Below are 22,077 nucleotides of genomic sequence, written 5' to 3'. Positions count from 1 at the left end.
CTGGCTGAACAACTTCTAATCTTGTACGTGGACTTGTTAAGAAGAAGAAGTAATTAAGATGATCTTTGTGCTTTGTCTTTGGTTGCACTACCGACTTCAGTTTGGCACTATTGTGATGTTACCTGGTGTTACTGATTATTAATGTATTACATTATTGATCATTGTATATTTATTTGCTGTTACTGCATTAACGGATCTGTTAAGCTGCAACTGGTGAAGATTTCATCGTTCTCTTCCCAGTACATACGACAACTAAACATTCTTGACTTTTGGCCACAGCTGATGAAGCTTGGTGCAGCTAAAAATAAATGACCATACAATGAGAAACAAAGTGGAAAAGGGGTTCAGGAATCTTTAACAATCAAATCACCCAACTAATTGATGGAACAGAATTAATAAAGCTCAGTGTGTGATGTCAGAGAAAGTCATAAACTGATGAGTCACAAGAATGTGCAAGCAAAGGAGAGATGCATTTCGTTGTCTCTGTACTGTACACTGACAATGACAATTAAAATTGAATCTGAATCTGACCCCCTATATTTAGCAAGGACTGCAGAAACACGGGCTTCCACTCTCTTCCACAGAGGTGTGCAGAGTAATAAGAATATCTTACCAAAATAAAACGGGCATTAAAAGAGTTGAGTTTAAATTAATAAAAGGATTTATTAATTGGGTGATTAAGATGAGAAGAACCGAGATGAGAAGAACTTTTTTAACACAGAGAGTGGTGAGTCTCTGGAACTCTCTGCCACATAGGGTAGTTGAGGCCACTTCATTGGCTATATTTAAGAGGGAGTTAGATGTGGCCCTTGTGGCTAAGGGGATCAGGGGGTATGGAGAGAAGGCAGGTACAGGATACTGAGTTGGATGATCAGCCATGATCATATTCAATGGCGGTGCAGGCTCGAAGGGCCGAATGGCCTACTCCTGCACCTAATTTCTATGTTTCTATGTTTTAGAAAATAGAAACATAGAAAATAGGTGCAGGAGGAGGCCATTCAGCCCTTCGAGCCTGCACCGCCATTCATTGTGATCATGGCTGATCGTTCATTGTGATCATGGCTGATCGTTCATTGTGATCATGGCTGATCGTTCATTGTGATCATGGCTGATCGTTCATTGTGATCATGGCTGATCGTTCATTGTGATCATGGTTGATCGTTCATTGTGATCATGGCTGATCATTCATTGTGATCATGTTTTTGATTAATAAGAAATTGTTTTTATCTAAAGAATAATCAAGATTCAAGATTCAATTTAATTTAATTAAGGCACAGTGAAATTTGAGTTACCATACAGCCATACTAAGTGAGAAAAAAAACAAGACACAATTCAGCAGCACAAAACAACGTTTAACATAAACATCCACCACAGTGGGATCCACATTCCTCATTTATTGCCTGATGGAAGGCAATAAAGTTCGGTCATCTTCCTCCCTTGTTCACCCGTGGTCGGGGCTGAACCGTCCGCACTTGCCGTTGCCGACGATCTGCTGTTCAAGCCCTCTCGTTGAGATTGATCGAAAATCCGATGTTGGGACGGATCGGAAAACACTCCGCGGCACGGAGCTCCTGAGTCGGCCGCTTCCTACTGGAGACCGCTGCTTCACGGTGTTAAAGTCCACAGGCCCCCGCTGTCGGAGCTCCAACACTGGCGATCCTCGGCTAAAGATCCTAGGCTCTGCGATGGCTTGAAGCTCCGGGCCGGTCTCCAGGAAAGGCCGCACCACTCCACGTTGTAGGCCGCAGGTGAGACGGAGATGCGACATGGAGAAAAATCTCATCTCCGTCGAGGTAAGTGACTGGAAAAAGTTTCCCCCGATCGCCCCCCGCACCCGCCACATAAAACATACCAAGAGACATTAAAACAAACATTCAAGACATACGTAAAATAATAAAAACAGAGAAGGGGCAAGACAGACTGCTGGCGAGGCGACCATTACGGGTGACATGTAAAGTTAGGAGAAAATTGCTGAAGGCATTTTAAATGGAAAGTATTAGATTGCAGATCGTATAGCGTTACGTCGAATAAAGAAAATTAATGTTTTAAGTATTAAATTTGTAAACAATTGGCCATTTACCATGTTGGCTTAAATCTTGTTTCCGATGCAATCCTTGATTTGTGGCTTTCTTTGTTATTGCAGCTTATTACAAGGCCATTGAACAAGAGGAAATTGCCAGGTCTTTCAAAAACTCTGTTTGAACGTGGAAAGCAGAACAATTTTCGATTGGGCCTGAGACTGTTTTGATTCCAAGGAAATCCAAGAGCGCGAACACCTACTGCAGATGGTAATGGTTTCTTTAGTTTTAACATTTCTTCAAGCCCTCTCAACCAGATGGGCCACAATTTAAGAATAAGGGGTAAGCCATTTAGAACGGAGTTGAGGAAAAACCTTTTAACACAGAGAGGGTTGTGAATCTGTGGAATTCTCTGCCTCAGAAGGAAGTGCAGGCCAATTCTCTGGATGCTTTCAAGAGAGAGTTAGATAGAGCTCTTAAAGATAGCGGAGTCAGTAGATATGGGGAGAAGGCAGGAACGGGGGTACTGATTGTGGATGATCAGCCATGATCATATTGAACCCCGGTGTGCTGGACATAAAACATACCAAGAGACATTAAAACAAACATTCAAGACATACGTAAAATAATAAAAATAGAGAAGCGACAAGACAGACTGCTGGCGAGGCGACCATTACGGGTGACATGTAAAGTTAGGAGAAAATTGCTGAAGACATTTTAAATGGAAAGTATTAGATTGCAGATCGTATAGCGTTACGTCGAATAAAGAAAATTAATGTTTTAAGTATTAAATTTGTAAACAATTGGCCATTTACCATGTTGGCTTAAATCTTGTTTCCGATGCAATCCTTGATTTGTGGCTTTCTTTGTTATTGCAGCTTATTGTTGCTGTTGAACAAGAGGAAATTGCCAGGTTAAAAACTCTGTTTGAACGTGGAAAGCAGAACAATGCCCCGGGCCTGAGACTGATTGATTCCAAGGAAATCCAAGAGCGAGAACCCTACTGCAGGGTAATGGTTTCTTTATGTTTTAATTTCTTCCCAATTTCAACCAGGGGCCACAATTTAAGAATAAGGGGTAAGCCATTTAGAACGGAGTTGAGGAAAAACTTTTAACCCAGAGAGGGTTGTGAATCTGTGGAATTCTCTGCCTCAGAAGGAAGTGCAGGCCAATTCTCTGGATGCTTTCAAGAGTGAGTTAGATAGAGCTCTTAAAGATAGCGGAGGCGGTGGATATGGGGAGAAGGCAGGAACGGGGTACTGATTGTGGATGATCAGCCATGATCATATTGAATGACGGTGCTGGCTCGAGGTACAGCATGGCCTACTCCTGCACCTATTGTCTATTGTCTGTGCTGGTATCCGCATCCAGAATGATGGACAAGTACGGAGATCATTTCTTTGATTGTATATATGTGTTAAATCCATAACGGAGAGGTACTTATCCCTGACATTTATGCCAAATGCCTCTCAGCAGGGTATTTTGTAAACGGGGCCAACCCTTGGCAAATACTTTGTCTTGTGTCCCCAATACTAGGAATCAAATTGATTGACAGATACAGTATGGAACCAGGCTCTTCGGCCCACCGAGTCCACTCCGACCATTGGTCACCCTTTCATGCTGGTTCTCTGTTATCCCACTTTCTCATCCACCCCCTACACATTAGGAGGTAAATAAATTAACCCACAAACCCACACGTCTTTGGGATGTGGGAGGAAACCGGAGCACCCAGAGGAAACCCACGCAGTCACAGGGAGAGCGTGCAAATTGCACACAGACAGCACGTGAGGTGAGGATCGGACCCGTGAGGCAGCAGCTCCACCCTCTGTGCCACTGTGCCCTCCTAAATGTGGACGTTTATTTTGTTTCTACCCCCAATAAAATATTTTACAGCAAAATTGTGAGAACAGCATTGAAAAAGATTCCATCGTATGTTTTTATTTCTTTAAAAAAAAAAATCAAAAATATAAACCACAGGTAAGTTGAATATGTTTTGGCATGGTATATGTGTGTGTAAAAAAGGCTCCCCTTTTTTTGCTTTTTTACTTGATAATGTTTATCTTTAAAATAAATATTTTTTTCCTCTGGAGGAAAAAACATTTTATGGAGAGGTTTTTAATAGATACTAGACCAGGGGGGTAGAGGGAGGGGGGTAGAGTTTGAGAGGTGGGAGATGGGCACACGGCTTCACGGGAGGGCTGGTTCCCAAACGCAATACTCCACCACTCACCCATAGGTCCCAATACTAACCACTCCATAGAGAGGGAGAGGGGGGCAGAGAGGGAGGGGGGAGGGAGGGAGTGGGGCGGAGGGGGGGGGGGGCAGAGAGGGAGGGGGAGAGGGGGAGAGGGGGGAGGGGGTAGGAGGGAGGGGGGTAGGGAGGGGGGGAGGGGGTAGAGAGGGAGGGAGGGGGGTAGAGAGAGGGGGAGGGGGTAGAGAGGGGGTAGAGAGAGGAGGGAGGGTGTAGAGGGAGAGGGAGGGGGAGGAGGGGGGAGGCCAACTTGTTCTATCTGATCTAATTTGATTGTGCATGCCAGGTTGATTGCATGTGTGGGACCACGTGAAGGTTGCAATCTCCCACCCCGCCCCATTGTGATGTAATATGTAAATGAGATCTATTGTGATTGGACGTCTGTGAGATGGCACTGTGACATCATCGATGGAAAGTGTTGCGAGTCTCCCACTGAAAAACAGTTAATTTTTTGAAATAAACGATTAAAACTTAAAAAAAACACAGAAATATAGGTTGGAATGCGACAGGAAGATGTTTATCCCGTCTAGGGAAAAAAATGTGAGTAGCATGTGTGAAAATTGGAAGGCTGTGGCCAAACGTTTAGGAAGAAGATACAAATTAAGGAGATTAGAAGAAAGCCAACACAACCCTGCAAACGCACGGAAATTTAAAATTATGAGAACAATGGGAAGAGTTTTAGTTTTATATAGATAACAGATTTAAATCAAGATTCCAGCATCTGCAGTTTCTTGTCCCCAGGCTCATCACTTCCTTGCATCCAGTCCATCATCATGGTTCATTGCGTCAGGAAGGCTCAAAGAATCATCAAGGATATCTGCCACTCCAGCCATTTCCTTTCCTCTCTTCCACCTTTTAATTTAGTTTAGTTTAGAGATACAGTGTGGAAAGACGCCCTTAGGCCCACCGAGTCTGCACCGACCAGCGATTTCTGCACATTACACTACCCTACACACACTAGGGACAATTTAAATTTATACATCTACAAACCTGCACGTCTTTGGAGTGTGGGAGAAAACCGAAGATCTCGGAGAAAACCTACGCAGGTCACGGGGATAACGTTCAAACTCCGTACAGACTTAAGAACTGCTTCAAAGATAGACACACAATGCTGGAGTGAATCAGCGGGACAGGCAGCATCTCTGGAGAGATGGAATGGGTGATGTTTCGGGTCGCGACCCTTCTTCAGACTAATGTCGGGAGTGGGCTGTACAGAGACAAAATGTAGTCAGAGGCAGTAAGACTGGTAGGAGAACTGGGAAGGGGGAGAGGATGGAGAGATGGGCTATTTGAAATTAGAGAAGTCAATGTTCATGCGGATGGGGTGTAAGCTGCCCAAGCAAAATATGAGATGCTGTTCATCCACAGAAAGGTCAGTGTGGAAATAGGAGGGGGAGTTAAAGTGTTGAGCCACCGGGAGATCAGGCAGGTTAAGACGGACTGAGCGGAGGTGTTCAGCAAAACGGTAGCCGGGCCTGTGCTTGGTCTCGCCGATGTACAGAAGTTGACATCTAGAACAGCGGATACAGTAGATGAGGTTGGAGGAGGTGCAAGTGAACCTCTGCCTCGCCTGAAAATACTCTCGGGATCCATGGATGGAGTCGAGGAGGAAGGTAAAGGGACAGGTGTTGCATCTCCTGCGGTTCGGTTGCAGGGGAAACTACCTGGGGAGAGGGTGGTTTGGGTGGGAAAGGACAAGTTGACCAGGGAGTTGCGGAGGGAACGGTCTCTGCGGAAAGCAGAAAGGGGTGGAGATGGGAAGACGTGGCTAGTGGTGGGATCCCGTTGGAGGTGGCGAAAATGTCGGAGGATTATGTGCTGTATGCGACGGCTGATGGGGTGGATGGTGAGGACAAGGGGGACCCTATCCTTGTTACGAATGGCGGGAGGGGGAGCTGGGGGGGTATCAAGGAGATCTAGTGCGAGCCTCACCTATAATGGACGACAGCTATCCAACTGGACAAATCTCCTCTTCCACATCCCCATTCCCAGAGGTGCTGCCACACACTCTTAACTCTATCTTTTTCAGTTATTCCATTATTAAATATTCTTCATATCTTTTTTTAATCTTGGATCATTGATTGTTTTTATTTCCCCAGTACTTCCCACAGTATAATTGGAAACTTGATTTTGTTTCTCTTTAATATCAATTAGAATAACAGATGTTTTATGAAACTGCACATGAAAACTCATGTAAGCTCTGTGAGCATTAAGTGAACAAGGAATTTCAGTCCATTCAGTAATCTCATCTGATCAGATCATTTTTTATCTTTGATCATTGCTCCTTTTTTATTTGATCTTCCCTCTGTATAATTGGAAACTAGTTTTGGTTTTGTTTCTCTTTAATATTAATTAGAATTTCAGATGTGTTTTGAAATTGCACATGAAACCTCATGGCAGCTGACTGAGTTCTTGCATTGTAAAGCTTTCTGTTTCTTCCCTGGACCCTAGGGATTGATGGCTTTGGATTCCCCAAACACAGGGATTGTGGATTGGAGAGAGGTGTCCCTGTCATATGCAAAGGATTTCAGTGAAATGGGTGGGAAGATAGAAACGCAATTTGAAGTTACTGACTTCCAAACTAACAAAGAAAGCGCAGAGGGCCATACAGGTGGTGAGTGCAACCGCATTTAGTTGTCATGTCACTGAACAGGTTAAAATGTTTAAAATGTATACGATACAATATGACTTTATTGATCCCAGGAGGGAAATTGGTCTGAAAATAAATGTAAAATGTTGAGCGGAAAGTCCAGGATTGGGGATGCGCAAAGATTGGGGAGGGGTTGGGGGGTGTCAGTCTCAGTCTACCCCATGTGTTTAAGAAGGTACTGCAGATGCTGGAAAATCGAAGGTAGACAAAAGTGTTGGAGAAACTCAGCGGGTGCAGCAGCATCTATGGAGCGAAGGAAATAGGCAACGTTTCGGCCCGAAACGTTGCCTATTTCCTTCGCTCCATAGATGCTGCTGCACCCGCTGAGTTTCTCCAGCACTTTTGTCTACCTTCAGTCTACCCCATGATAGAAGGGGGAGGAGTTGTACAGTTTGATAGCCACAGAAGTGTGGCGTTCTGTGCTGCATCATGGTGGAACCAGTCTGTTGCTGAAGATGCTCCTCAGGTTGACCAGTGTGACATGGAGGGGGTGAGCTGTATTGTCCAGGATGCTCCGCAGTTTTGAGGAGCATCCTCCCCTCCAAGACCAACCTCCAATTAATCCAACTCCAATTAATCCAACTCCAACTCCACCCCCAGGACGGAGCCAGCCTTCCTGATGGGCTTGTTAATTCTGTAGGCGTCCGCAGCCTTCGCCCTGCTGCCCCAGCACATGGCAGCAAAGAAGATGGCACTGGCCACCACCGATTGATAGGGTAGCATGATAGTTTAGCGGTAGACTTGCAGCGCTTGCAGCACCAGAGACACATGATCGATCCCGACTACGGGTGCTGTCTGTACCGAGTTAGTACGTTCTGCTCGTGACCTGCGTGGGTTTTCTCCGAGATCTTCGGTTTCCTCCCACACACCAAAGACGTTCAGGTTTGTAGGTTAATTGGCTTGGTGTAAGTGTAAATTGTCCCTAGTGTGTGTAGGACAGTGTTAATGTGCAAGGATCGCTTGTCGGTGTGGACTCGGTGGGCCGAAGGGCCTGTTTCCACGCTGTATCTCGAAACTAAACTAAACTAAACCAAAACGAACAGCAACTGCTAGTTTACACCGAAGATGGTCACAAAATGATGGATAACTCAGCAGTCTCTTGCCAACCGTGAAATTGTGCGTTTGCAGTGGGGAACGCAGCTCCTGAAGTGGTTTTATTTTTCAAACAGGGTGCAGTCGGGCAAAATGGGACTGTGCAAACAGTGACTATCCCCAGTTATCAGTGACAACACGGAGATTTAAGTTACAGCAAGTGTAGTATTCAAAAATAATATTTGCTTCTGATTGATTAAAATAAATGTTGATTAACAGATAATGATTTTAAATTAATTTAGCACGATTAATGGTTTACTTTGCATCCCTGTTTGTAGTTGTGTTGGACTCATCATTTGATCAAAACTGGTATCATTTTAGAAACTAACTTGTTCAATATTCTTTTTTTTTTTTAGGTCTAAAGTATCCAATAACAATCAAAAGTGCGAAGGTAAAGATGAATTTGTTCTAATATTGTTCCAGGTAGTAGCATAAGTGCCAGCATTGTATTTCCTAGTTTAAGTTACATATTTTAAAAAGCTTTAATTTTTCAATAGTTAGTCCAAAATGAATGTTCATAAAAGATAGGTAAATAGGGAGCCATGTGGATGTTGAGATCAGGATAGAACAGCAATTTATGAATCTATAAAGAACCCTGCTGGCTGCAGAGGACTGCATGCTTTATTTTATGTAAAGATAGTTGCAATTGTCTTGTAGGTTACTGGGAGAGGGGCAGCTGGAAGGAAAAGTAATCCAGTGGAGAGGGCAGAGGTTTCAATGAACGTTTCAGCAGCGATGGGGCTTGGAGAAACATCAAGGTCACGTTATAAAGTTTTGTTTAGAGATACAGCACGGAAACAGGCCCTTTGGTGCACACTTCTTCTTCTTGCGTATGGCGGGCACAGCCTAAAGTTGGAGAACAACTTGTTCTATTTGATTGTGCACTCAAGGGTTAATTGCATTCGTTGAACCAGGACGGACCATGTGAAGGTTGCAATCTCCCACACTGAGTGTGCACTTACCAGCGATCACCAACACTACCATACACACACTAGGGACATTTTTACATTTACACCAGGCCAATGAACCTACAAACCTGTAATCATATAACAATTACAGCACGGAAACAGGCCATCTCGGCCCCTCTAGCCCGTGCCGAACACTTATTCTCCCCTAATCCCATCTACCTGCACTCAGACCATAACCCTCCATCCCTATATAACCATATATGTATCTACGTCTTTGGAGTGTCGGAGGAAACGGAAGATCTCGGTGAAAACCCCAAGTAGTTCACGGGGAGAACGTACAAACTCCATACAGACAGCACCCATAGTCAGGATCGAACCCGGGTTTCTGGCGCTGTAAGGCAGCAGCTCCACCGCTGCGCCACCGTGCCGCCCCTGCTGATAGGAAATTTCTCCAAAGCCTCCACTTCCTTCACCGATGAGGAATGGGCAATTTTGGGAAATATTGGAAACCTCCAGAACTGTTTGTAAGTAACAAGCAATGGAATAATGCTTAGTGATGGGATATACCTATTGATCTGTCTGCTTGAATAAGTCGAGATGAGATATGTATTGCTCATGAAAAATGTGCATTTTGAGCCGAAGTGATTATACTGCTTCTATTTCACCCCCACATAGGACCAGCACCCATTCCACTCAAAGAGGCAGCTTTAAATTGCGAGTCAGTATTTGACAATTGTGTCCTACAAGGCACCCTCAGGTCTACTTGTAGCCGACTGTGACATATTTGACACTTGTTTATAGGGTAGCCAAGGAGAGCAATGGGATACACACGTGGCCAGCTTCCCTGCTCTGCCTGACCTGCTGCTAAACCCCTCAGCTAACAGGCAGGCAGCGTGGTGCCACAGCTCACAGCTCCTTCTAACTCTCTCTTAAATCCATCCAGTGACTTGGCCTCCACTGCCCTCTGTGGCAGGGAATTCCATAAATTCACAACTCTCTGGGTGAAAAAGTTTTTTTTTCACCTCAGTCTTAAATGACCTCCCCTTTATTCTAAGACTGTGGCCCCTGATTCTGGACTCGCCCAACATTGGGAACATTTTTCCTGCGTCTAGCTTGTCCAGTCCTTTTATAATTTTATATATTTCTATAAGATGCCTCCTCATCCTTCTAAACTCCAGTGAATACAAGCCTAGTCTTTTCAATCTTTCCTCATATGACAGTCCCGCCATCCCAGGGATCAATCTCGTGAACCTACGCTGCACTGCCTCAATCACAAGGATGTCCTTCCTCAAATTCGGAGACCAAAACTGTACACAATACTCCAGATGTGGTCCCACCAGAGCCCTATACAACTGCAGAAGAACCTCTTTACTCCTATACTGAAATCCTCTTGTTATGAAGGCCAACATTCCATTAGCTTTCTTCACTGCCTGTTGTACCTGTAAGCCAACTAGGGTGACTGGAGCTCCCTTCCAAGATGGCGCCCAACCCAGGCGACTATTTACATGCGACCCACAGAGGCACATCGCCAATCACACTTTACAGTCGCTCCACACTCTACTCCTACAGCAACATTTATTCCCTTATCATGTATCTGTACACTGTGAATGGCTCGAAGGTGATCACGTATTGTCTTTCTGCCAACTGGCCGGCACGCAACAAAAAGCTTTTCACTGTACGTCGGTAAACCTGACCATAAACTAAACTGGTGACGTCAAATACTGCTGGCAGCTGGTCTGGACCCAGTGGATCAAGCGTCACACTAAATAAGAACTTGTATTGGTCTGGTTATAATTGAAAGCTGGGGCGACAGAGGTTTACCTGCATCTGCTGACTCAGCGGGTGCAGCAGCATCTAAGGAGCGAAGGAAATAGGCAACGTTTCGGGCCGAAACCCTTCTTCAAACTGAAGAAGGGTTTCGGCCCGAAACGTTGCCTATTTCCTTTGCTCCTTAGATGCTGCTGCATCCGCTGAGTTTCTCTAGCACCTTTGTCTACCTTCGATTTTCCAACAACTGCAGTTCCTTCTTGAACACATATAATTGAAAGCCTCCTCCTCCCTTTTTCCTTCCTTCTCCCCCCCCCCACCCCCCATCAGTCTGAAGAAGGGTTTTGGCCCGAAACGTCGCCTATTTCCTTCGCTCCATAGATGCTGCTGCACCCGCTGAGTTTCACCAGCATTTTTGTGTACCTTCGATCTTCCAGCATGTGCAGTTCCTTCTTGAACACATATAATTGAAAGCTAACTGGAGAAACAATGTGGGGAAGGTCAGCTGCAACAGCTAACCTGAACACTCTTATTATGGTGTCATTTAATTACTGAGTTTCACTTGTGCTTTTTCAAACAGAAAACTGCAGTACACTGCAAGTACGTTGTGACCTGTGGAGGTCTCTATTCAGACAGACTGTCACAGAAGTCTGGCTGTAGTCGGGAGCCACGTATTGTGCCTTTTCGGGGAGATTACCTGGTGCTAAAACCAGAGAAGCACTATCTAATAAAAGGGAACATTTATCCTGTGAGTATTTGAGGTCAACATAAGACCTCCAATTTGCTTTGAGCAACTTCATAAGAATGAGCACATTTTTACAATACCTGTTCCTCTGATAGAATATTAAAGCCAGACTTTGGGTGCAAATGTTGAATGCGTAGGGGGTGAAATATGGCCTGCGGGAAGGTGGATTGCTAAGTTTTATTTTAGCGAGGCAAGAACATATTATTTTCTAAACATGCTACCGTTCCATTTTCTAAACCAACCTCCCTCCTATTGATACATTTATACCTCACGCTGCCTCGGCAAGGCCAGCAACATAATCAAGGACGAGTCGCACCCTAACCACTCCCTCTTCTCCTCTCTGCCATCGGGCAAAAGGTATAGAAGTGTGAAAACGCACACCTCCAGCCTCGGGAACAGCTTCTTCCCAGCTGTTATCAAACAACTGAATCATCCCACCACAACCAGAGAGCAGTCCTGAACTACTATCTACCTTTTTGATGACCCTCATTGATCAGACTTTACCTTGAACTAAACGTTATTCCCATATCATGTATCTATACACTGTGAATGGCTCGATTGTAATCATGTATTGTCTTTCCACTGACTGGATAGCACGCAACAAAAGCTTTTCACTGTACCTCGGTACACGTGACAATAAACTAAACTGAACTGATTCAGTTTTCTGTTCCGCATTCACAATAGTCAAACGTACTGATGTTCAGTTTATACAATTTGTTCCTGTTACTCCTCCATGGCTTCTCTGGAATTCCACCAGGGATAGGTACTTGTAGAAATTATTTGTTGAATTTGGGATCTTGGCGTTAGTTTATTAATGTCATATATGCCTTGATACAATGAAAAACATTGTTTGCATGTTATCCAGTTAAATCACACTATACATGAGTACAATCAGCAGGCCATACATGCACAATAGTCAGTGCGAGAGAAAAATACCTGCCTGCACAGTTTAGTGTAAAGGGCCTGTCGCACACTGTACGAGTTCATTCAAGAGTTCTCCAGAGTTTCCCCCGATTCAAACTCGGAGAATTACGGTAATAGCCGCTCGCAGGTACTCGGGGCTCTCAGCGACAAAGAAAGTGCAGGTTAAGAAGGAATGACCGGGGGGTGTGAGTGGTCCTTGATTATGTTAGCTGCTTTCCCCAGGCAACAATGGTGGGGTTGGGACTGGTGTGTGTGATAAACTGGGCAACATCCACATCTTTACAAACATTCATGATGTTGAAATTGTTCGTGCAAATGCCTGCACTCAAAACCTGTTGTGTGTTGAGTTATAGAACATGGATCAGTACAGCAGAGAGACGGGCCCTTCGGCCCACAATGTCTGTGCTGAACATGATGCCAACTTAAAATAATCTCCTCTGCCTGCAAGTCAACCATATTCCTCTATTCCCTGCATATCTATGTGCCTATCTAAAAGCCTCTTAAATATCTCCACTGTTATCTCCTCCACATTCATCCCCAGCAGCTTGTTCCAGGTCCCCACCTCCCTCTGGCCGCACATCTCCTTTAAACTGACCGTAATGCTGTGCCCTCATGTCCGGCACTTCCACCCTGGGAAAAAAGTTCTGACTGTCTTACCCTGTAGAAACATAGAACATAGGAAAATAGGTGCAGGAGTAGGCCATTCGTCCCTTCGAGCCAGCACCGCCATTCAATATGTTCATAGCTGATCATCTAAAATCAGTATCCCGTTCCTGATTTTTCCCCATATCCCTTGATTCCTTTAGCCCTAACACCCTCTGGGTGAAAAAGTTTTTCCTCATCTCAGTCCTAAATGGCCTACCCCTCATTCTTAAACTGTGACCCTTGAGGGGCTGTCCCACTGCGGTGGCGACCACACACACACACACACACACACACACACACACACACACACACACACACACACACACACACACTCGCGCGATGAAGAGGAAGGTAAAAGACATCTGCACAGTGTACGGTAGGACCTTTACAGAGCGCGGAGAAGGGGGGGGGGAGGGTGGAGAGGAGGGGAGAGAAGGAATGGAGACACTTTTAAGAAGTATAATAAAGTTTAGCGGGCATTTTATCTACCGGTCGGCTTTCCTATGTCCTGAAAACTCCAATCAGCCAATCAAAATGCCGGGTCAGCGAAGGAGATTGCCTACAGCTGCCCTCGACTGCCTGTAACTAAATAACGACCCCACTCCACTGCACTATGAGTTCAAAAGAACCATGCCGACCAAATTTTCAACATGCTGAAAAATTTTCCGCGACCTAGCTGAGGCCGCGGAGTATCCGGGAACTTCCCCCGAGCATGAACAAGAGTTCCAGTGACCTCATAGGAGCTCCTAGGAACACGTTTCGACCATGCTATGAGTTTGAGTCGAGGGCAAACTCGTCTAAACCCGCAGATTAGGTCGCCGCAGTGGGACTGCCCCTTTGGTTTTGGACTTCCCCAATATCGGGGATTTTTTTCCTGCATCTAGCCTGTCCAGTCCTTTTATAGTTTTAAATGTTTTGTAAGATACCCTCTCATCCTTCTAAATGCCAGTGAATAGAAGCTCAGACTGACATCATATGTCAGTACCACCATCTCGGGAATTAACCTGGTGAGTCGACACTGCACCCTCTATAGCAAGAATGTCCTTCCTCAAATTAGGAGACCAAAATTGCACACAATACTCCAGATGCGATTGCACCAGGGCCCTGTACAACTGCAGTAGGATCCTCAACTCAAATCCTCTCGTTATGAAGGCCAACATGCCATTAGCTTTCTTCACTGCCTGCTGTATCTGCATGCTAACTTTCAGTGACTGATGTACAAGCACACCCAGGTCTCGTTGCACCTCCCCTTTTCATAATCTGACACCATTCAGATAATAATCTGCCTTCCTGTTCTGGCCACCAAAGTGGATAACCTCACATTTATCGTCATTATACAGCATCTGCCATGCATCTGCCCACTCACCCAACCTATCCAAGTCACCCTGCAGCCTCATAGCATCCTCATCGCAGCTCACACTGCCACCCAGCTTTGTGTCATCCGCAAACTTGGAGATGTCGCGTTTAATACCCTCGTCTAAATCATTAATATATATCCATGCCTCTCATAATTGAATATACCAATCAACTTTCTCCTGCCTCCAACACTCCAGGGAATACAATCCAGTCTGAAGCACGTTCCCAACCCGTAACGTCACCTATCCATGTTCTCCAGAGATGCTGGCTGACCCGCTAAGTTACTCCAGCACTTTGTGCCCTTTGTTGCTAGTTTGTCTAACTTCTCCTAATAGCTAATACCCTTTAATGCAGGTAGCATTCTGGAAAAGCCTGTTCTGCACCCCCTCTATAGCCTTCACATGAGATGCTGTTCCTCCAATTTCTGTCTGTAACACCATGGTTCGTCATCAGCAAAACTCCGTCTCATTTCACCAACTGCTCTTTGTCAGAAATCGTGTCCGGCCCTTTTATTGTTTGAACATGAACTAAAATAAAGTGGAAAATCTTTCTTCAATGAGATTCTTTGTCTATATCTATTATAAATCTTTAGGAAGGAACTGCAGATATCTAAGATAAACAAAAATGCTGGAGTAACTCAGCGGGACAGGCAGCATCTCTGGAGAGAAGGACTGAGTGACGTTTCAATAGAGAATAGACAATAGGTGCAGGAGGAGGCCATTCGGCCCTTCGAGCCAGCACCGCCATTCAATGTGATCATGGCTGATCATCCCTAATCAGTACCTCGTTCCTGCCTTCTCCCCATATCTCCCGACTCCGCTATTTTTAAGAGCCCTATCTAGCTCTCTCTTGAAAGCATCCAGAGAACCCGCCTCCACCGCCCTCTGAGGTAGAGAATTCCACAGACTCACAACTCTGTGAGAAAAAGTGTTTCCTCATCTCCGTTCTAAATGGCTTACCCCTTATTCTTAAAATGTGGCCCCTGGTTCTGGACTCCCCCAACATCGGGAACATGTTTCCTGCCTCTAGCGTGTCCAAACCCTTAACAATCTTATATGTTTCGGATCGAGACCCTTCATCAGAATCTTCCACTCCTTCTCTCCGAGATGCTGCCTGACCTGCTGTGTTACTCCAGCATTTTGTGTCTCTAATCCTTTAAGGTGTGCTTTGTTTTTTTCAGGTTCCAAACCCCAAATTTCCTTTCCTTGGTGTGCACTTTACGCCCAGAATGAATGGGAGTGTCTGGCTTGGACCCAATGCAGTTTTGGCATTTAAACGAGAAGGTTACAATCTTTATGACTTTGACCTGCGTGACTTTACAGATGCAGTATGCTATAGGTATGCACAAGATTTCAGGCCATAGTGTATAGGCATCCTTTGTAGTGTATTGAATGTAGAATAAAATTATAAAATGTATAAAATTAATACTTCTGTTCAAACTAAACGCTTGAATCTCCTGATCATATTGTTTATTGTATGCTCGTAGTGTAAAGATCAAAACTTATTGTGTTAGCAATTTTAATTGCTTGATAAAAAATAGTTCTTAAATATTGATTCTCGTTGTGGCTGTGCTTCTGCAGGCGATTTCATTCACATATTTTAAAAAAATGATCAAAATAAACTATTCAGAGTAAAAAATGTATACAATACAAGTGTGAAAATAGATACATCTTCTAGATGCGCTGGAACGTATCCTCAGTGATGTGACCTGGGGTCATTGGGTATTTCGGGTCTCACAACATCAGACACCCTCGCCCAGGCGACCCAGCTGGGGTTGATCAGGCTCAACTTACATCCCAGCAGCAACCGCCCACGGCTCAGCCATCTTAGTAACCACACTGCGGGGATTGGGAGACTCTAGTGCCTGGAGGGACTGGGCTCTGTGGGGTGAGTCCAGGCCGGGCTCCTCCTGCGTCTCACCAGGTTCAAGGCCTGTGCGCTGCACCTCTTTCTCCTTCTCCGAGCATTTCATTCTCGCCTGATGGATTTTTAGGCCACGGTGGTTCATTAGACCTTTCCGTAGCTTTATTGGGTCTCTTTCTCACAAAAGAACTGTGCAAAAAATCTTCCTACATTCTTGCACGCTATACATACATTCATTTGCGTCGTATCGTAGTGTTGGCAAATATTTGATCCCACACCCTTGCCACTCGTGGCCCCCTGGGGTGATATCCCTTTCCTCATTTGAGGGGCATCGACATAAACAAGATGTGCACATTGTGTTAATGCTGCCTCACCCGCTGAGTTTCCCCAGCATTTATGTCTACCTTGTATTAAACTAGTTGGATTATCTTTCAATAATGTAACAAAACCTGAAGGTCATGGACTTTGGATCCGTATGGGGTTAGACATATATTTTGAATGAAAATTTAAATGTAGAAAATTGTTCATTTTTAAGAAAGGAACTGCATTTTTGGTGCTTGAAAATGGTTCTAGTGTGTATCCTTAGATAATTTGTGAGATTGTCGGAAGCATAAAAACGATCTCTTCCTCTCGCCTCACCAGTGGGCTTCAAAAGCTTGCACTGAGACATATGGCGTTTGGCCTGACCGAGATGTACAGAGGGATCGTGATCAGTGCTCAGGTGAAGCAGCTGCAACGATACATCCCGGAACTTACCGCCAAAGATGTCATGAGGTAAGGAGCACAGTCAGCCTCGGACGTTTCTAACTCCTGATTTACTTTGGCCCACAAGCTTTTTTATCTGTTATTTTTAGTTTAGTTTAGAGATACAGCGCGCGCGGAAACAGGCCCACCGAGTCTGCGCCGACCAGCGATCCCCACACTAACGCTGCCCAACACACATTAGGGACAATTTACATTTATACCAAGCCAATTAACCTACAAAACTGCACATCTTTGGAGTGTGGGAGGAAACCGGAGCACCCGGAGAAAGCCCAAGCAGGTCACGGGGAGAACGTACAAACTCCATACAGACATAGACAGGATCAAAGCCGTGTCTCTGGCTCTGTAAGGCAGCAACTTTATCACTGTGCCAGCATGCCACCCTCTGTATTTATACTGCATTGTATTCTGTAGATCGCTTGATGTTATACAAATCGTATTCTCCAGGAAAAAGGGAAATGATGCAGGGGATTACACACTCTCCTAATAAACCATTGCTCGCAATTAATTACTGTTTTCCATAACATTTTGTATAGGGGAAAAAAACATTTAATTGTGGCAGTCGAATATAAATTATTTAAGGTAGACACAAAATGCTGGAGTAACTCAGCCGGTGAGGCAGCATCTCTGAAGTAGGGTCTCGACCCGAAACGTCGCCCATTCCTTCTCTCCAGAGATGCTGCCTCACCCGCTGAGTTACTCCAGCATTTTATCTCTACCTTTGATTTAAACCAGCTTCTGCAGTTCTTTCTTACACATAAATTATTTAAGTGTTGGTTGTAATAATTAAATACAAAAAGGAAATAGAAACATTGAAAATTGGTGCAGGAGTAGGCCATTCGGCCCTTCGAGCCTGCACCGCCATTCGATATGATCATGGCTGATCATCCAACTCAGTATCCTGTACCTGCCTTCTCTCCATACCCCCTGATCCCTTTAGCCACAAGGGCCACATCTAACTTCCTCTTAAATATAGCCAATGAACTGGCCTCAACTACCTTCTGTGGCAGAGAGTTCCAGAGATTCACCACTCTCTGTGTGAAAAATGTATTCTTCATCTCGGTCCTAAAAAAATTACCCCTTATTCTTAAACTGTGACCCCTTGTTCTGGATGATCATCACCTATCAATAAGCCGTACCTGCCTTCTCCCCATATCCCTTGACTCCACTAGCCCCTAGAGCTCTATCTAACCCTTTCTTAAATCCATCCAGTGATTTGGCCTCCACTGCCCTCTGTGGCAGGGAATTCCATAAATTCACAACTCGCTGGGTGAAAACATATTTTCTCACCTCAGTCTTAAATGACCTTCCCTTTATTCTAAGACTGTGCCCCCTGGTTCTGGACTCGCCCAACATTGGGAACATTTTTCCTGCATATAGCTGTCCAGTCTTTTTATAATTGTATATGTTTCTTTATAAGATCCCCCTCATCCTTATAAACTCCAGTGAATACAAGCCTAGTCCTTTCAATCTTTCGTCATATGACAGTCCCACCATCCCATGTTTCAAAATGTTTCCAAATGCAAGGTTAGTTATACTTGTACCATTCTCAGATTTGGTTTAATTAGCTGAAGTTCAGGGGCTTGTAAATCTCGACAAGTTTGGATATTTCTGATGTGAACGAACGATCAATTTGCCCAGTGGAATATTTAACTACACAGCCAGCAGAGTGGATGGCAGATCAGAAGTGGCCACGGTCCAGGTCGTGGTCAAGGTTGCAGATCCGAGACTAGGACCAAGGGACAGTGAGTGGATGAATCATTGAAGGGTCTGGCCCAGTGCTGCTCAATGTTGCTATGGCAAACTAGATATTGCCAGGAGAAGGGAAGTCTACACTTTCACTGTATCGAACGCTAGCTGGGCATCTAGAAGACTACAACCAGTTCGAGATTTGCTCAAATCGGGAATATAGGAATCCCAGACAATAGACAGTAGGTGCAGGAGTAGGCCATTCGGCCCTTCGAGCCAGCACCGCCATTCAATGTGATCATGGCTGATCATCCACAATCAGTGCCCCGTTCCTGCCTTCTCCCCATATCCCATGACTCTGCTATCTTTAAGATCCCTATCTAGCTCTCTCTTGAAAGCATCCAGAGAACCTGCCTCCACTGCCCAGAGAATTCCACAGACTGACAACTCTCTGTGAGAAAAAGTCTTTCCTCGTCTCCGTTCTAAATGGCTTACCCCTTATTCTTAAACTGTGGCCCCTGGTTCTGGAAAATGGATGAAATTGTCAGTTACTGTTTGGTTCAACATAAGAACACTGAAACTGTGAAGCTGTAGGCCATGTGATGCCTTGAACTGCTCAACCAGTCAACAAGGTCATGGCTCAACTGGTTTCTGGCCTCAACTTGACTTTCTTTCCAGTTCCTTTGACTATTGATTCCATGGGTCCAAAAATCGACCAGCAATGACCTTGAATATCCTTACAGACGCAGCCATCTGGGTCAAACCTTCCACCTTCTGGCGGAAGAAATTCCTCTTCATCCCAATTTCCAGCGATGAATAGTGGTCCTGACATTGTGCCCCAAATCATAGACTCTCCCACAGAGAGGAGCATCATCCCCATTCCACCTGTCAGATCTTCTTCTTCTTGCGTATGGCGTGCACAGCCTAAAGTTGTAGGTCAACTTGTTCTATTTGTTTGTGCATGTCGGGTTGATTGCATTAGTCGAAACAGGGTGGACCATGTGAAGGTTGCAATCTCCCTGTCAGATGATTCTATCTGTCAAAGTAATTTTACGAAGTACTTTTTTATCTGCATACTATCTTTACAAAGTTCGTTTTTTTGGACCTAAGGAAACAAATATACCTTGATCTCTGAACCTCCTCCCCCCTTGTCCCCCCCCCCCCCCCCCCCCCCCCCCCCCCCCCCCCCCCCCCTCCTTCTCTCCCTCTCTCTCTTCCTCACTCTTCTCTTTTCTCCCTCCTCTTCTCTGTGCACCAAGTGCCTTTGCACCTATTTCTCCTCCCCCATCCTCTTCGACCTATTGTCCTTCCTCTGGCTTCACAATTTCTCCTGGAGCTGGAAACATGATTTATTATTTGGGATAATCTGAGCTATGAGCTGATCAAGGCAGTGTATAATCCCTACAGTGACTCACACTGCGTAAGATTTAGAAGTGATGATGAGTTGTGTTGCAGTGTGTACACAAGCTGCAGAGTTTGCTGTGTTTTTGCCGTGTAGCAAACGCAATCCTAGCATTTATTTTGAGAGGGCTTGTGTACAAACACAGGGATGTGATGTTGAGGCTTTGTAGAGTGGATGTGGAGAGAATGTTTCCACTAGGGCAAGAGCAGAACTCGCTATCAAAACATGGAGGGGACCGAGGGACACAAATTTTAGGCGGCCACGTGCGCATGCGCACACTCACACACACGCGCGTGGCTTCAGAGGCTCAATCGAGCACTAAAAGCGGAGAGTTTAAAATCAGGATCACAAAAACTTGGGGGGGATGGAAGGGGGGGGGGGGGTGGAGGGGGGGGGGGGGGGGGGGGACGTGTCCCTTCTGGCCCCCCCCCTCCCCGGGTTTTCCGCTCTTGCACTAGGGGACTAGAGGTCATATCCTCAGAATTAAAGGACGTTTTTTTAGGAAGGAGATGAGGAGGAATTTATTTAGACAGAGGGTGGTGAATCTGTGGAATTCTTTCCCACAGAAAGCTGTGGAGGCAAAGTCAGTGGATAGGTTTAAGTCAGAGATAGATAGATTCTTGATTAGTACGAGTGTCAGAGGTTATGGGGAGAAGGCAGGAGAATAGGGTTAGGAGAGAGAGATAGATTACCAATGATTGAATGGCCGAATAGACTTTGATGGGCTGAATGGCTTAATTCTGCTCCTATCACTGACTCATGACATGATCTTTCTGCAGAGGCCCGTCGGGAGTGCGAGCACAAGCCCTGGACAGAGACGGTAACCTGGTGGATGACTTTGTGTTCGATGGCGGCTCCGGGCCGATTGCCAGCCACGTTCTGCACGTTCGAAATGCGCCTTCACCTGCAGCCACCTCGTCCCTGGCCATTGGCGAAATAGTTGCCGATGAAGCGGAGAAAAGGTTCAAGCTGTAGATGCTCTTCATGCCCAAGCCAACTTGGGAACATTGTACTGGTACAAAATATTTAAACTCAGGGTGAAATTGGAAACGGTTGGGAATATAAGAACAACCTGTTTTTTCGGGTGCAGTTTGCATAATATTTGAGTCCAACAGATGTTTCTGATTTTAAAATAGTTTTATGAATATAACGTAAAAATTCAGGCCGGTTACACTAAATCCATTTTGCTCAGCATTTTGTTTCTGAATTCGATAAATGGTATGACTTTTTTTCCCAAACGGGTTTAGACGCATCTTATTGAATATATGAGAAATTGCGATAATTGATCGATACTGTATAAATAGTTCTGAAATGTTATAAGATTGAATCACAACAACAGGGAAATATTACGCACAAGATCATACTTTAAACATTCAATTACATTGCACAAATAAAATATGCTATTAAAAAACTGCTTTATAGTCCTGTAATCCGTTGGAGTGATTGAGACAAATAACACAAAGGATGCAAGCTCAAGAGTCAAGAGTGTTTTATTGTCATGTGTCCCACATAGAACAATGACATTCTTACTCGCAGCAACACAACAGAATATGTAAACATCGTACACAGTAAACAGTATAATAAACAAGAAAAAAGATCAGGATGTGCGAGTATATATATATCACACACACACACCTATGTACTAGACCAAGTGGGACCCGTTGGGCCCCGTTCCCCCACGGGGGAGCGGAGTGCCGCATCGGCGTTTACCCTGGGGGGGGGGTGGTGCGGGGGCGGGGCGGTGGGGATGGGTGAGGGGTGGTGGGTGGGGGGGGGGGGCCGATGTTTTTTTATTTCAACGAGTTGAAGGGACTGATTTCCAGAGAGCTAGTATGGAGATTGTGGGCCGAATGGATTCTTGGGCTGGCGGCTCAGTCACTCAAGCCTGTTGTGCTGTCAGCTCGCTCACTCACTCACGGCTGGTGGGCTAGCAGTTGACTCACAGCTATTCCTTGAAATTCCATTTCCAACAGGGTGTAAGGCCACCAAATTCAAGTGCAGTTTC

General features: G+C 45.1%; 1 protein-coding gene across 1 annotated transcript in view; it reads left to right on the top strand.

The window, feature by feature from the left end:
- Positions 1 to 21,304, top strand: part of l2hgdh (L-2-hydroxyglutarate dehydrogenase) — a 39,474-nt gene extending 18,170 nt beyond the window's left edge. Inside the window, exons 4-10 of the mRNA XM_055641099.1 lie at positions 2,897 to 3,028; positions 6,721 to 6,883; positions 8,368 to 8,402; positions 11,267 to 11,434; positions 15,537 to 15,694; positions 16,862 to 16,993; positions 20,852 to 21,304. Of these exons, the coding sequence (XP_055497074.1) occupies positions 2,897 to 3,028; positions 6,721 to 6,883; positions 8,368 to 8,402; positions 11,267 to 11,434; positions 15,537 to 15,694; positions 16,862 to 16,993; positions 20,852 to 21,047 (984 nt within the window). The 3' untranslated portion in view covers positions 21,048 to 21,304. The remainder of the gene's footprint in view (positions 1 to 2,896; positions 3,029 to 6,720; positions 6,884 to 8,367; positions 8,403 to 11,266; positions 11,435 to 15,536; positions 15,695 to 16,861; positions 16,994 to 20,851) is intronic.
- The last annotated feature ends 773 nt before the right edge of the window (positions 21,305 to 22,077 follow it).

Source organism: Leucoraja erinacea, chromosome 9 (assembly GCF_028641065.1).
Source record: "Leucoraja erinacea ecotype New England chromosome 9, Leri_hhj_1, whole genome shotgun sequence".
Taxonomy (NCBI): Eukaryota; Metazoa; Chordata; class Chondrichthyes; order Rajiformes; family Rajidae; genus Leucoraja; species Leucoraja erinaceus.
Note: the sequence above shows the minus strand (reverse complement) of the source record. Positions and strands in the feature narration are given on the sequence as shown.